Below are 14,685 nucleotides of genomic sequence, written 5' to 3'. Positions count from 1 at the left end.
TAGAAAAAGAATAGAGCAAGCTAGTGTTAGAGGTCTTTTTTTGCTTTTGTTAATTGTATAATAAATGAAAAGAAAACAGATAGAATACAAAAAGATTAGAGAAGCAAGTGTTAGTATTTTTTTTTTTAAAGAAAACAAGCAGCAAATAAATAGAGTGCAAGTCTAAAAGGGGCAAGTGTTTTTTTTTTAATTTTTTATAAAGAATAGAATTAGAATTGAGAGTGCTAGAGTTAGAGGGTCAAATAAAGATGGAAGAGGTGTGTTTTTAGCCGATTCTTGAAGATGGTTAAGGACTCAGCTGCTCGGATTGAGTTGAGCAGGTCATTCCACCAGGAGGGAACAGTTAATGTAAAAGTCTGTGAAAGTGATTTTGTGCTTCTTTGGGATGAACAATAAAGCGACGTTCACTTGCAGAACGCAAGCTTCTAGAGGCACTTAAGTCTGAAGTAATGAATTTAGGTAAACATTTCATAGTGCACTCGTAGTCCACTAGGCTCCAAAAAAAGAACAAAACTGTGTGATTATCCTAACATTAGTCCATTCACTCGTGTGCTTTTTATTTTTTATAGAATTAGAATTGAGAGTGCTAGAGTTAGAGGGTCAAATAAAGATGGAAGAGGTGTGTTTTTAGCCGATTCTTGAAGATGGTTAAGGACTCAGCTGCTCGGATTGAGTTGAGCAGGTCATTCCACCAGGAGGGAACAGTTAATGTAAAAGTCTGTGAAAGTGATTTTGTGCTTCTTTGGGATGAACAATAAAGCGACGTTCACTTGCAGAACGCAAGCTTCTAGAGGCACTTAAGTCTGAAGTAATGAATTTAGGTAAACATTTCATAGTGCACTCGTAGTCCACTAGGCTCCAAAAAAGAACAAAACTGTGTGATTAAAGCACCGTAAAAGTATCCTAACATTAGTCCATTCACTCGTGTGCTGTTTTCTAAGCGTTATTATTTTAGTATCATTAATTTACTGTTATAGTTTTTATGAATATTTTGAATTAGTTTCTTTAATATATTTTATATTTTAATTTTAGTTTTAGTAATATTGTTATGTTTTTAGTTTTTAGTTTATTAATATACTGTTATAGTTTTATGTTGATTTTTATTTTTATATTTTTCATTTTCATTTTAGTGAAAGTTTTAGCAATTTTGTTGTTTTTGCCATTTTTAATAGTTCAGCTATATAAGTATTATAATTGTTTTGAATTTTTTTTATATTTTTCATTTTCATTTAAGTTAGTTTTAGTAATTTAGTTTTTGTCATTTCTGTTCCTTTTTTTATTTATCTATATAATTTTTATACTTTTTTAGTTTTTAGTTCATGAATAAATATACTGTTATAGTTTTTATTAATATTTTGAATTAGTTTTTATTTTTATATTTTCCGTTTTCATTTTCATTTTGGTTACAGTTTTAGTCATTTTATTGTGTGTTTTTGTCATTTGTATTAATTTTTAAAAACATATCTATATAATTTTAGTAATTTTGTTTTAGCTCAATATACTTTTATAGTTTTTATAAATTTTTTGAGTAAATTTTTATTTTTATATTTTTCGTTTTCATTTTCATTTTAGTGAAAGTTTCAGCATCTTGGTTTTTTATGACATTTTTATTAGTTTTTTAAAGATATATCTATATTAAATATATTATTTTAAATGTATACAATTTTTATACTTTTTAAAATTAATGTACTGTTATAGTTTTTATTAATATTTTGTTTTATATGTATATTTTGTTTTTATTTTGATATCTTCCATTTTCATTTTAGTTAAATAAAAAAAAATTATATTTAAAAAAATAATAAAATTGATTTAAAATATATTCAAAACAACAGCAGCATTAGCATGTTCCATAAAAATCAGATTTCCAGACAGGTTTGAAATGACATCACGGTGAATAACTTCATATTTGGGAAAACGATTCCTTTAACATGGAGAGAAAACAGGAATAAAATTCTGCTAGGATTCAGACCTGCATGAAAAGTCGAAAGTGAAACACATGTCCAGACAATTGTTCTCATTCTAGTTATTCTGAATCTAATTCGTCTCATGTTTAGTGGTGTTTGTCTCTTTAAGGCCGTGTCGTCTGTCCCTTCATCACTCTGATTGATTATCGTCTTCCTCCTCCTCTTTTCATTAGCTGATTGCATTGGTATTGTGCGGGTGACCTTGTGTTTGTCCTGCTAATGGATCCAGTGCTGTACGTCTGACACTGACCGCTGGATCCGAGCCCAGATTGCATTTACGAGCAGCGTCTTATTTGAATGCAGCTGTGTTTTCCAGAGCGCCGCACCCAAACCATCCGCTTCAGCTCTGGTAGATTTACACTGGTTTATACAGAGGGCCTGCAAACACACATATCCTCAAAATCAACTCAGTACAGTTGTTGTTGTTTTTTTGCATTCGTGCTACAAAATGTGCAGTATACAAAACACTGTGGAGGATCGTATCCCACAATGCAATGCACTCAGCTTGACCTGGAAGTCATATCAACCCTTCATTATTTAACTGGACTGCCAAAAATAGAACAATTTTTATTTTCTAAGATAACTTTATGCTGTAATTAAAGATGCAAGTATGTGTTTATTCTAGTGTTTGAAATTATTATTTTGTAGAATACAGTATACATTTTTTGTATAATCACTATTTAGTGCATACCAGTGTTATTTTAGTATCATTAAAAGACTAGTCTATATTAATATATTAAAATTTTGAATTTGTTTTTATTTTTATGTTTTCATTTTAATTCTAGTTAAAGTATTTTTGTGTTTTTTTTATCACTTTTATTCATTTTCGTTTGTTTTTTTGTGTTTTTTTGTGTTTTTTTCTATTATATCTATGTTTTTAGTTCATGAATAAATATACTGTTATAGTTTTTATTAATATTTTGAATTAGTTTTTATTTTTATATTTTCCGTTTTCATTTTCATTTTGGTTACAGTTTTAGTCATTTTATTGTGTGTTTTTGTCATTTGTATTAATTTTTAAAAACATATCTATATAATTTTAGTAATTTTGTTTTAGCTCAATATACTTTTATAGTTTTTATAAATTTTTTGAGTAAATTTTTATTTTTATATTTTTCGTTTTCATTTTCATTTTAGTGAAAGTTTCAGCATCTTGGTTTTTTATGACATTTTTATTAGTTTTTTAAAGATATATCTATATTAAATATATTATTTTAAATGTATACAATTTTTATACTTTTTAAAATTAATGTACTGTTATAGTTTTTATTAATATTTTGTTTTATATGTATATTTTGTTTTTATTTTGATATCTTCCATTTTCATTTTAGTTAAATAAAAAAAAATTATATTTAAAAAAATAATAAAATTGATTTAAAATATATTCAAAACAACAGCAGCATTAGCATGTTCCATAAAAATCAGATTTCCAGACAGGTTTGAAATGACATCACGGTGAATAACTTCATATTTGGGAAAACGATTCCTTTAACATGGAGAGAAAACAGGAATAAAATTCTGCTAGGATTCAGACCTGCATGAAAAGTCGAAAGTGAAACACATGTCCAGACAATTGTTCTCATTCTAGTTATTCTGAATCTAATTCGTCTCATGTTTAGTGGTGTTTGTCTCTTTAAGGCCGTGTCGTCTGTCCCTTCATCACTCTGATTGATTATCGTCTTCCTCCTCCTCTTTTCATTAGCTGATTGCATTGGTATTGTGCGGGTGACCTTGTGTTTGTCCTGCTAATGGATCCAGTGCTGTACGTCTGACACTGACCGCTGGATCCGAGCCCAGATTGCATTTACGAGCAGCGTCTTATTTGAATGCAGCTGTGTTTTCCAGAGCGCCGCACCCAAACCATCCGCTTCAGCTCTGGTAGATTTACACTGGTTTATACAGAGGGCCTGCAAACAACGAGCAGCGTCTTATTTGAATGCAGCTGTGTTTTCCAGAGCGCCACACCCAAACCATCCGCTTCAGCTCTGGTAGATTTACACTGGTTTATACAGAGGGCCTGCAAACGCACATATCCTCAAAATCAACTCAGTACAGTTGTTGTTGTTTTTTTGCATTCGTGCTACAAAATGTGCAGTATACAAAACACTGTGGAGGATCGTATCCCACAATGCAATGCACTCAGCTTGACCTGGAAGTCATATCAACCCTTCATTATTTAACTGGACTGCCAAAAATAGAACAATTTTTATTTTCTAAGATAACTTTATGCTGTAATTAAAGATGCAAGTATGTGTTTATTCTAGTGTTTGAAATTATTATTTTGTAGAATACAGTATACATTTTTTGTATAATCACTATTTAGTGCATACCAGTGTTATTTTAGTATCATTAAAAGACTAGTCTATATTAATATATTAAAATTTTGAATTTGTTTTTATTTTTATGTTTTCATTTTAATTCTAGTTAAAGTATTTTTGTGTTTTTTTTATCACTTTTATTCATTTTCGTTTGTTTTTTTGTGTTTTTTTCTATTATATCTATATAGTTTTAATAATTTTTAATAATTTTAATTTCAGTTTTAGTTATTTTAGTACTAGTTACAACGAGAAATGTTGCTCTGGCTACTACAGCCAAATTTATTTAATTTTATTTTATTTCAGTTAATAGTTATTTTATTTCAAGTCAATAAACTGTTATAATTTATATTGCTATCTTAAATTAGTTTTTTTTCATTCTTACATTTTTCATTTTCATTTTTTGCATTCGTGCTACAAAATGTGCAGTATACAAAACACTGTGGAGGATCGTATCCCACAATGCAATGCACTTAGCTTGACCTGGAAGTCATATCAACCCTTCATTATTTAACTGGACTGCCAAAAATAGAACAATTTTTATTTTCTAAGATAACTTTATGCTGTAATTAAAGATGCAAGTATGTGTTTATTCTAGTGTTTGAAATTATTATTTTGTAGAATACAGTATACATTTTTTGTATAATCACTATTTAGTGCATACCAGTGTTATTTTAGTATCATTAAAAGACTAGTCTATATTAATATATTAAAATTTTGAATTTGTTTTTATTTTTATGTTTTCATTTTAATTCTAGTTAAAGTATTTTTGTGTTTTTTTTATCACTTTTATTCATTTTCGTTTGTTTTTTTGTGTTTTTTTGTGTTTTTTTCTATTATATCTATATAGTTTTAATAATTTGTAATAATTTTTATTTCAGTTTTAGTTATTTTAGTACTAGTTACAACAATGAGAAATGTTGCTCTGGCTACTACAGCCAAATTTATTTAATTTTATTTTATTTCAGTGAATAGTTATTTTATTTCAAGTTAATAAACTGTTATAATTTATATTGCTATCTTAAATTAGTTTTTGTTTTCATTCTTATATTTTTCATTTTCATTTTAGTTAATTTTAAATAGAACAATTTTTATTTTCTAAGATAACTTTATGCTGTAATTAAAGATGCAAGTATGTGTTTATTCTAGTGTTTGAAATTATTATTTTGTAGAATACAGTATACATTTTTTGTATAATCACTATTTAGTGCATACCAGTGTTATTTTAGTATCATTAAAAGACTAGTCTATATTAATATATTAAAATTTTGAATTTGTTTTTATTTTTATGTTTTCATTTTAATTCTAGTTAAAGTATTTTTGTGTTTTTTTTATCACTTTTATTCATTTTCGTTTGTTTTTTTGTGTTTTTTTCTATTATATCTATATAGTTTTAATAATTTTTAATAATTTTAATTTCAGTTTTAGTTATTTTAGTACTAGTTACAACGAGAAATGTTGCTCTGGCTACTACAGCCAAATTTATTTAATTTTATTTTATTTCAGTTAATAGTTATTTTATTTCAAGTCAATAAACTGTTATAATTTATATTGCTATCTTAAATTAGTTTTTTTTCATTCTTACATTTTTCATTTTCATTTTAGTTAATTTTAGTAATTTTGTTGTTTTATTGTAATTTTTATTAGTTTTTTAAATATACCTATATGATTTTTATACATTTTTGTTTTAGTTCATTAATATACTGTTATAGTTTTTATTAATATTTTGAATGAGTTTTTATTTTTTAGATTTTCATTTTAGTTAGTTTTAGTAAATTTGTTGTTTTCATCATTTTTATTAGTTTTTTTCAATTATGTCTATATAAATGTTTTAAATATTTGTTTTAGTTCATTAATATAATGTTATAGTTTTTATCAATATTTTGGAAGAGTTTTTATTTTTGTATTTTCATTTTAGTACGTTTTAGTAATTTTGTTGCGTTTTTGTCATTTATATTAATTTTTTATTATATCTAGATATTTTTATACATTTTGTTTTAATTCATTAATATACTATTATAGTTTTTATTAATGTTTTGAATGAGTTTTTATTTTTATATTTTCCGTAGTTCATTTATATACAGTATATATAAAACTCAGCCATTGTGAGCTTGTGCTGATAACAAGTACTGTAGCATAATGCTGTTTAAATCATTTATTAATGCATACTGCATACTATTTCACAATTTATTTGAAAAATAGTATGCAATATAGTATGCAAAACAGCCAGTCTGTCTCTGTAGTGTGAGTTTCATCCTGTCATGCAGAAAAAGCTACATGAATAGTGCAGGATGGATGATTTTAAAATTGAATTTGAGTCAATTGAATTTGATGGAGAGAGAGAGAGAGAGAGAGAGAGAGGCAGATGGAGAGATTGTTAAATGCATGATGCCAGCGGAGACATTAAGCAGACAGAGTCAAGCGTTCAGGTAGAATGACAGACAGTTTGTGTTTAGCTCGTCTGTTTGTTCAGTGCTGTGCTGTAAAAAGCGCTCGACTCTGCTGGATGTCTTGCGATCGTATCTGTCTTGAGCACCAGAAATAAAGTGGAGCAGGTAATAAAAACACACGGCTGCTTCCTCCTGCTAATGGACACCTGACGCTTTACTGCTGACACGGCGGCGTTCAGTAGGAAACACTTTAGTACGCCACAGATCTGATTCTGAGGATTGTGACTTGTGGCTAATCAGTGTGTCTGCATGCATATGTTTGTGGAAATGCATGTCTGTGTTTCCTTTATGTTAACAAGTAATATACAGAGTCACTGACTGAATTCAGAAAAGCATACTAGCGTACTATTCTTGCTATTTCTGCCACATATAGCAAAAATAGTAGGAGGAGTATCCTAGTATGCTGTTCTGAATTCAATGTCTGTCTTGCTAATGGGAGTTACATCCTTTGTTTAATTTTGAATTCATTTTTATTAGGGTTTTGAGTGTGTAGCGCTGAAACCCTATTGTAATTGATAGAATGGTCAAGGATCAGAAATCTCCACCTAAAACTGATCGGGCAGACAAAACCGTAAATCGTAGAGACTTGAAACTTGGTAGTACTCACACTGTCTACAACGTCACCAATGCTTGCCTCAATCGGCCTCACGGGGCGCTACAGCGATCAAAAGTACGAAATCGCTCATAACTCCTAAACCGTTGGTTGCAGGCTCAAGTGTCTTATGTCGTTGGAATTCTTGGCTCATGTCGGAAAAAATGCACACCTCGGATTTGATTGTCTGCGAAATTTTCGGGTATTTTGGATTTTTTGAAAAACCTACTTTTGCGAACTAGTCGTAGGTTTTTGCCTGATCGGAACCAAACCAGAGTAGAAAGATTCTCTGGAGAGTGGATATTAATAATTATCAAAAAAGTCGAACTTTCAACTATGTAAGAGCTCAATCTGAGGTCACATGAAAAAAATCGTGGAGCTTGGCCACTTGGTGGCGCTATAATAGGGAAAAAAACGTAAAAAGCTGTGCTAACCCATTTATCAACATGAAAATTGGTATGCAGTGTCTTTGTCCGAAGTGACACAAGTGTCTATGAGGACATTCGCGTATCTCAAAAAACATGGCCGCCATCGGCCAATGAAATTTGAGCACCTATTAGACAATGTTAACAGAGGCCGATTGGAACGAAACTCAGTGGGCCTGTTTGACTCATAGCCCTAAAGGTCTGTGAGAAATTTAGAAGAAATCGGCCACTGGGGGGCGATATGGCATTTTTCAAGGTCGTTAACGATTGTATGTTGCACAGTTTTTCACACAGGCACACAATATTCATATCATATGATAGATCTCCTCATTCTGAACAACTTTGCCTCTAGAAGCACTGCTGTCAATCAAATCGTTCATTAATTATTCAAGATTTTTTAAATATACATATATGATTTTTATACATTTTTGTGTAAGTTGTTTGTTTTAGTTCATAAATTTTCATTTTAGTTAGTTTTAGTAAATTTGTTGTATATATATATATATATATATATATATATATATTAGGGGTTGCACCGACTAGTCGACTTCAATGCTCTGCCATGACGCTTTAAGCTCGACTAGTCGCTGGTCCTATAGAGGGCACAACAGGATAAGAAATCTTTGAAGGACTTCCCAAATAAATGCATTTTCTGAAAGCGCTCCATAAGACATGTGTGATTATATTATTGGATGCTCGAAATTGAACGGGAGAATGCACGTTTTAAACAGCTTATTGTACAGGTAAGTTAATCGCCGTTCTAATCTAATGCGCTGCTGCACTGTAACGCACACACATTACAGACAGTAGCGCGTACATCACGCACACATCGCGAAATGTATTGTCAACACTGTTCTGTGATTTCTCAATCAAATAGCTTTGAAACTGAAAAGTTCAAGCATATATTTCTTAAGAACTAAATCCCACAGCTTCACTACTAGTAGAGAGACGCTGCCAGGCAGAATTAATTCACACACGCAATCGCTCTCACTAATGCACTCATATTAATGTAATCTTTACTGCGCAATCGCTCTCACTAATGCATTCATATTAATGTAATCTTTACTGTGCTGCTTTATCTGTATCTGATTTAAAATGAGCAGAAATCTGTGAGAAATATAACGACTTATAGCGAATATAAAGACAAAAGAACTGATAAAAAAGCTGTTATAGGAGCAACAGCCATGTGGGCAGCGCTGTGTCATATGCCATAGCTGTGCACAAAGTGTTTGTCACAGCTCCAGACTTATTTGTTCATTAATGACGTCATCAGCGACTAGTCGACTTCGACTCGACTTTCATCACATAGAAGTCGACTTTAAAAAATCAGAAGTCCTTCAACCCCTAATATATATATATATATAAATATATATATATATATATGCAGTAAAAGTAAGTCCCCATTATTTTATTTTATTTTATCTTTTATTTTAATTGATTTTTTATTTTAAATTAAAGAAGTGATATAGCAAGCTCTGCTTTAGTGATTATTTTATTTTATTTTTAGCAGCAACAAATAAACCAAATAAAAGAAGTGATATAGCAAACAATTACTTTAGCTATGTTTTTTGTTTATTTATTTATTGATTGATTATATTTTATTTTATTTATTTGTATGACTTTTGCATTGTTTACCATTGATTCTGGTGTGCTTTTCTCAGAAACAATATGATTGATTCATATTGCGTGCTGTTTTTTGAAATGTTAACTGGGTTTTTGGATCTGATTAGTTTCCTGCCCTGCAGCGCTGCTTTATTAATGTTTGCTTACAACTTTCTGCTTCATTCTCCTGCTTCATTTAAAACACAGTTGCGATGATGATGATTATGCTTTAATATAATTTCTCTGTGTTCCTCTGCAGGTTCGGTGTGTTTGAGATACTCAGTAACCAGATGAGAGACGAGGCTGGGAAGCTGGACAGCACTCGAGGGTTAGTCTGCGGTTTGGGTGCCGGCGTGATAGAGGCCGTCCTGGTCGTCTGTCCCATGGAGACCATAAAGGTGAGGTCAAAGGTCATTCATGTTGAATATTACATCAGCAATGGCATTTATTTCTGCTGAAGCTTTACCGTACGTGCTTCATCGCTCACATTTCCAGGTGAAATTCATCCATGATCAAACCTCAGCTAATCCCAAATACAGAGGCTTTTTCCACGGAGTGCGAGAGATCGTCAGAACTCAAGGTGAAACACCTAGATCTTTGTTTTGACTATTTCAACTCTTAGCTGTGGGAAAAACTCAGTGTCCTGATTGTAAGGCCTGTTCTGTTGAATTTTCCCCATGACAAGAGTTTAAAAAGAAACAATTCATCCATATAGACCCCTTAATACAATCATGACATGTCTTAGTTTTTCTGGTCGAGATTATTTTTTACATTTATTTCACTTTATATTATTTTCCAACCCACTGGTCCCATGTAGGGGATGCTGGAGCATTATTTTATTTTATAAATTTTTTTTATTATTATTTTTATTTTTTTTTAAACCACTTGTCCTATGTACGGGATGCTGGAGCTTTTCTATTCTATTCTATTCTATTCAAACCACATGTCCTTTGTAGGATCTTGTGGTTGCTGGGGCTTTAATTTTATTTCAGCATTTTTAAAATATTTTGTCCTATGTAGGGGGATCATGCTGGAGCATTTATGCTTATTTTATTTTATTTATTTATTTATTTTTTTAAACCACATGTCCTTTGTAGGATCTTGTGGTTTCTGGAGCTTTTATTTTATTTTATTTTATTTTTTATTATTATTTATTTATCATCTACAAATAAGCCAAATGAAAAAGGTCATCTAGCAAGCAATTGCTATTGCAATGATTATATTTTGTATTTTATTTTATTTGTATTATTTTTGCATTGTCTATCATTTCTTCTGGTGTGCTTTTCTTGGAAACAAAAGATTGTGTGCGAGTTATTGTATTGCAAATTATCCATATTGATTTGTCACTCTTGACAATTAATTTTTAATTTGATATAGATATTCACGTAGTTGCAAATAAGTGAATAAAACTACGCCGTACATAGTGCACATGATAGGTCATTTATAATGTTTGTATTCCATAAGTGATGCTCCTAGCGCTCTGTATGTGTCTCTCAGGAATCAGAGGGACCTATCAAGGCCTCACAGCGACTATCCTCAAACAGGGATCCAATCAGGCGATCCGGTTCTTCGTCATGACCTCTCTCAGGAACTGGTACAAGGGTGAGTGTGTGTTTGTGCATCAGCAGTCTCACACTATAAAACACTATCTGAGCTGCACTGCCCTCTGCTGCTCATCGAGGTGATGGCAGATAGAGTCTCCTCTGGTGTCACATCAGGATGTTTTTGGATGTTTTCTAGGTGACGATCCCAACAAATCCATCAACCCCATCGTCACAGGAGCGTTTGGTGCGATTGCTGGAGCGGCGAGTGTGTTTGGAAACACGCCGCTGGACGTCATCAAGACCAGAATGCAGGTACGCAGAGCGTTTATCTCAATACAAATCAATCCTGTTGATTTCATATCAAAGCACTTGATATGCTGCATTGAAACACACCTTATTCTGTCTGTTTTTGATAATCCAGCCACTTTATTTTCTCTATCCATGTGCAATAAATTATTTTAAATTTTTTACAAATGTCATGAATTGATTTCTATGAACTGTATTAGTTATATAATATATACTGTAACCTTTGACCATTATAGCAAAGCAAATCAAAATTTATTCATAAAGCACTTTTCTTTTTATTTAATTTGTAATTGATTTATTTATAATCTACAGAGTGTGCCAAAAGTGCTGTACAATTTCAAAATAAAAATAAAATAAATGAAAACTTGAATACAGTAAGATACAATAATAGAAGAAAAAAGAAAACAAATAAATATATTAGAAAATTAGAATAAAAATGATCAAATAAGCAGCTCATGACGTTTCTGATTTCTGGCCCATGAATTTCAATCATCTTTTGTTTCAAATCATTCAGTTGTAGCACTATGTACAAAATTGATTTGCTATTATAAAATAAAGTTTGTAAGCTGCATTTTATAGTGTATTTCTGTTAATAAAGCACTAGGAGTGTTTAAAGTTTTAATGAAAACATGTTTTTTTTAGGGTTTGGAAGCTCATAAGTATAAAAACACGATTGATTGTGCCATGAAGATCATGCGACAAGAAGGACCAGCGGCGTAAGTGTGTGTGTGTGTGTGTGTGTGTGTGTGTGTGTGAGGGTGTGAGTGTGTGTGTGTGTGTGTGTGCGTGTGTGTGTGTGTGTGTGTGCGTGTGTGTGTGTGTGTGTGTGCGTGTGTGTGTGTGTGTGTGTGCGTGTGTGTGTGTGTGTGTGTGCGTGTGTGTGTGTGTGTGTGTGCGTGTGTGTGTGTGTGTGTGTGCGTGTGTGTGTGTGTGTGTGTGCGTGTGTGTGTGTGTGTGTGTGCGTGTGTGTGTGTGTGTGTGTGCGTGTGTGTGTGTGTGTGTGTGCGTGTGTGTGTGTGTGTGTGTGCGTGTGTGTGTGTGTGTGTGTGCGTGTGTGTGTGTGTGTGTGTGCGTGTGTGTGTGTGTGTGTGTGCGTGTGTGTGTGTGTGTGTGTGCGTGTGTGTGTGTGTGTGTGTGCGTGTGTGTGTGTGTGTGTGTGCGTGTGTGTGTGTGTGTGTGTGCGTGTGTGTGTGTGTGTGTGTGCGTGTGTGTGTGTGTGTGTGTGCGTGTGTGTGTGTGTGTGTGTGCGTGTGTGTGTGTGTGTGTGTGCGTGTGTGTGTGTGTGTGTGTGCGTGTGTGTGTGTGTGTGTGTGCGTGTGTGTGTGTGTGTGTGTGCGTGTGTGTGTGTGTGTGTGTGCGTGTGTGTGTGTGTGTGTGTGCGTGTGTGTGTGTGTGTGTGTGCGTGTGTGTGTGTGTGTGTGTGCGTGTGTGTGTGTGTGTGTGTGCGTGTGTGTGTGTGTGTGTGTGCGTGTGTGTGTGTGTGTGTGTGCGTGTGTGTGTGTGTGTGTGTGCGTGTGTGTGTGTGTGTGTGTGCGTGTGTGTGTGTGTGTGTGTGCGTGTGTGTGTGTGTGTGTGTGCGTGTGTGTGTGTGTGTGTGTGCGTGTGTGTGTGTGTGTGTGTGCGTGTGTGTGTGTGTGTGAGTGTGTCGTGCAGCAGGTCAGGGATGGGAGTCTAAAATAACACTGGTTTGCTGGTTAAGTTTAGGGTTATTCAATTAGTTTAACCTCAAACTGAGGTTTGTGAGTTGATGAAAAGCTAATAATGAATCATAAAGTAATGTAAAATTTAAGAAATAAATAGATTTAGAATAAAAACAATCAAAATAAAAAATATTAAATATTTTCATTTGATTACCTACATGTCTTGTGACCATTAATGGAGCAAAGTTTTAGTAATTTTGCTGTTTTTATTATTATTATTATTATTTTAAAAGTCTATTTCGTTTTTATAAATTTTTATTTCAGTTTTAGTTTTAGATATTTGACTACATAAAGTTAAGAAATTAGAAATGTTGCCTTGGCAACTAGTAATAAGTAATTATTTTATGCTATATTTTATTTAAGTTAACATTTATTAAATGTGTAATGATTGAATGTGTTCATGTGTGTTTGGGCGTCTCGTTCAGGTTTTATAAAGGCACGGTCCCGCGGCTGGGCCGTGTGTGTTTGGACGTGGCCATCGTCTTCATCATCTACGAGGAGGTCGTCAAGATCCTAAACAAAGTCTGGAAGACGGAGTGAGTGAAGAGACGAGACGAGACGCCTTCACTGTGACGGAGCTGTTCACGTCTGCAGTTACGTCAGGGTTTGATTTCATCCCATTAGTTCTGCCTTTAAACACGCACATAATATTTAAAAAAACTAGATTTTTAATATCATACAACAGCTCTGAAATACTCTTAAACTGTAGTCAAGTTAACATTAAACACTGTAAGTGCCAAATTTAACAGATTTTGTTTATTAATAAATAGATGGTTTAACTGCTAGATTTAATAAAGAGCAAACAAACACACACACACACACGTGTATGTTTACAAATGTTTGCACACAAACAAACATGAAACTCTTGAGCCAGAGAAATAATCTAGAGAAAAGTGTGACTGTAAATGTGTTTAATGTTTTAATCGGAGAAAATCTTCAAGAGCAAGTGGGAATATTTACATATTGGGGGTATATGAATATTTATTGATAGATTTACATAAAAAGAGAAATTTAATTGCACATCATTCCATAATACTGTATGAAAAAAAATATTTAAATATGATTCTTTCTTTTTTTTATGTTTCTGACATTTCTACTTAAAATGTTTTGTTTTTATCTAAGGCTAATATTTTTACATTTGTAAAACCATTTTTATGAATTAATTTGAATATATTTTATATTTATTTTCCTGATGCACACGTGCCTTTAACCCAGGGGTGTCCAAACTCGGTCCTGGAGGGCGGGTGTCCTGCAGAGTTTAGCTCCAACTTGTCTCAACACACCTGCCGGTAAGTTTCTAGTATGCCTATAAGAGCTTGATTAGCTTGTTCAGGTGTGTTTGATTGGGGTTGGAGCTAAACTCTTCAGAACACCGGCCCTCCAGGACCGAGTTTGGGCACCCCTACTTAACCATTCAATTCTGAAAAACACAAACAGACATTTATAATAATTCCTTTGTCGGTTTTGAAGCATCTTTTGTCGGTCATGACCTGCTGTATCTGTCCATGTGCAATAGATTGAACTGGAATATAGATTCAGTGAATGTCAGATACATACACTTACTGTAAATGTGACTGATTACAGAGCAGACTCACCTCTGAATGGATCTGAGATGGATTATTTAAGTGTGTTTTCTGTGTAAACCCTTCGGTTTTTGCAGCATGAATCTCCAGCTCTGTGTGTGTCAGTATCTGTATGAGGTGAAATAGTGTCATGTATCTTTTATTGATCAAAATTGAATCTGCAGTGCTGCTGCTGACCGCTAGAGGGCAGAATCAGCATGGAAA

The 14,685-nt window shown here is 32.7% G+C and overlaps 1 protein-coding gene across 1 annotated transcript in view; it reads left to right on the top strand.

Annotated features, from left to right (window-relative positions):
- LOC107657208 (tricarboxylate transport protein, mitochondrial-like) overlaps positions 1 to 13,909 on the top strand; it is a 24,154-nt gene extending 10,245 nt beyond the window's left edge. Inside the window, exons 4-9 of the mRNA XM_016445231.1 lie at positions 9,608 to 9,746; positions 9,844 to 9,928; positions 10,846 to 10,950; positions 11,089 to 11,204; positions 11,841 to 11,914; positions 13,324 to 13,909. Of these exons, the coding sequence (XP_016300717.1) occupies positions 9,608 to 9,746; positions 9,844 to 9,928; positions 10,846 to 10,950; positions 11,089 to 11,204; positions 11,841 to 11,914; positions 13,324 to 13,438 (634 nt within the window). The 3' untranslated portion in view covers positions 13,439 to 13,909. The remainder of the gene's footprint in view (positions 1 to 9,607; positions 9,747 to 9,843; positions 9,929 to 10,845; positions 10,951 to 11,088; positions 11,205 to 11,840; positions 11,915 to 13,323) is intronic.
- The last annotated feature ends 776 nt before the right edge of the window (positions 13,910 to 14,685 follow it).

This window comes from Sinocyclocheilus anshuiensis, unplaced genomic scaffold (genome assembly GCF_001515605.1).
Source record: "Sinocyclocheilus anshuiensis isolate Anshui unplaced genomic scaffold, SAMN03320099.WGS_v1.1 scaffold3011, whole genome shotgun sequence".
Classification (NCBI taxonomy): domain Eukaryota; kingdom Metazoa; phylum Chordata; class Actinopteri; order Cypriniformes; family Cyprinidae; genus Sinocyclocheilus; species Sinocyclocheilus anshuiensis.
This window is presented reverse-complemented; position numbering and strand designations above follow the sequence as displayed.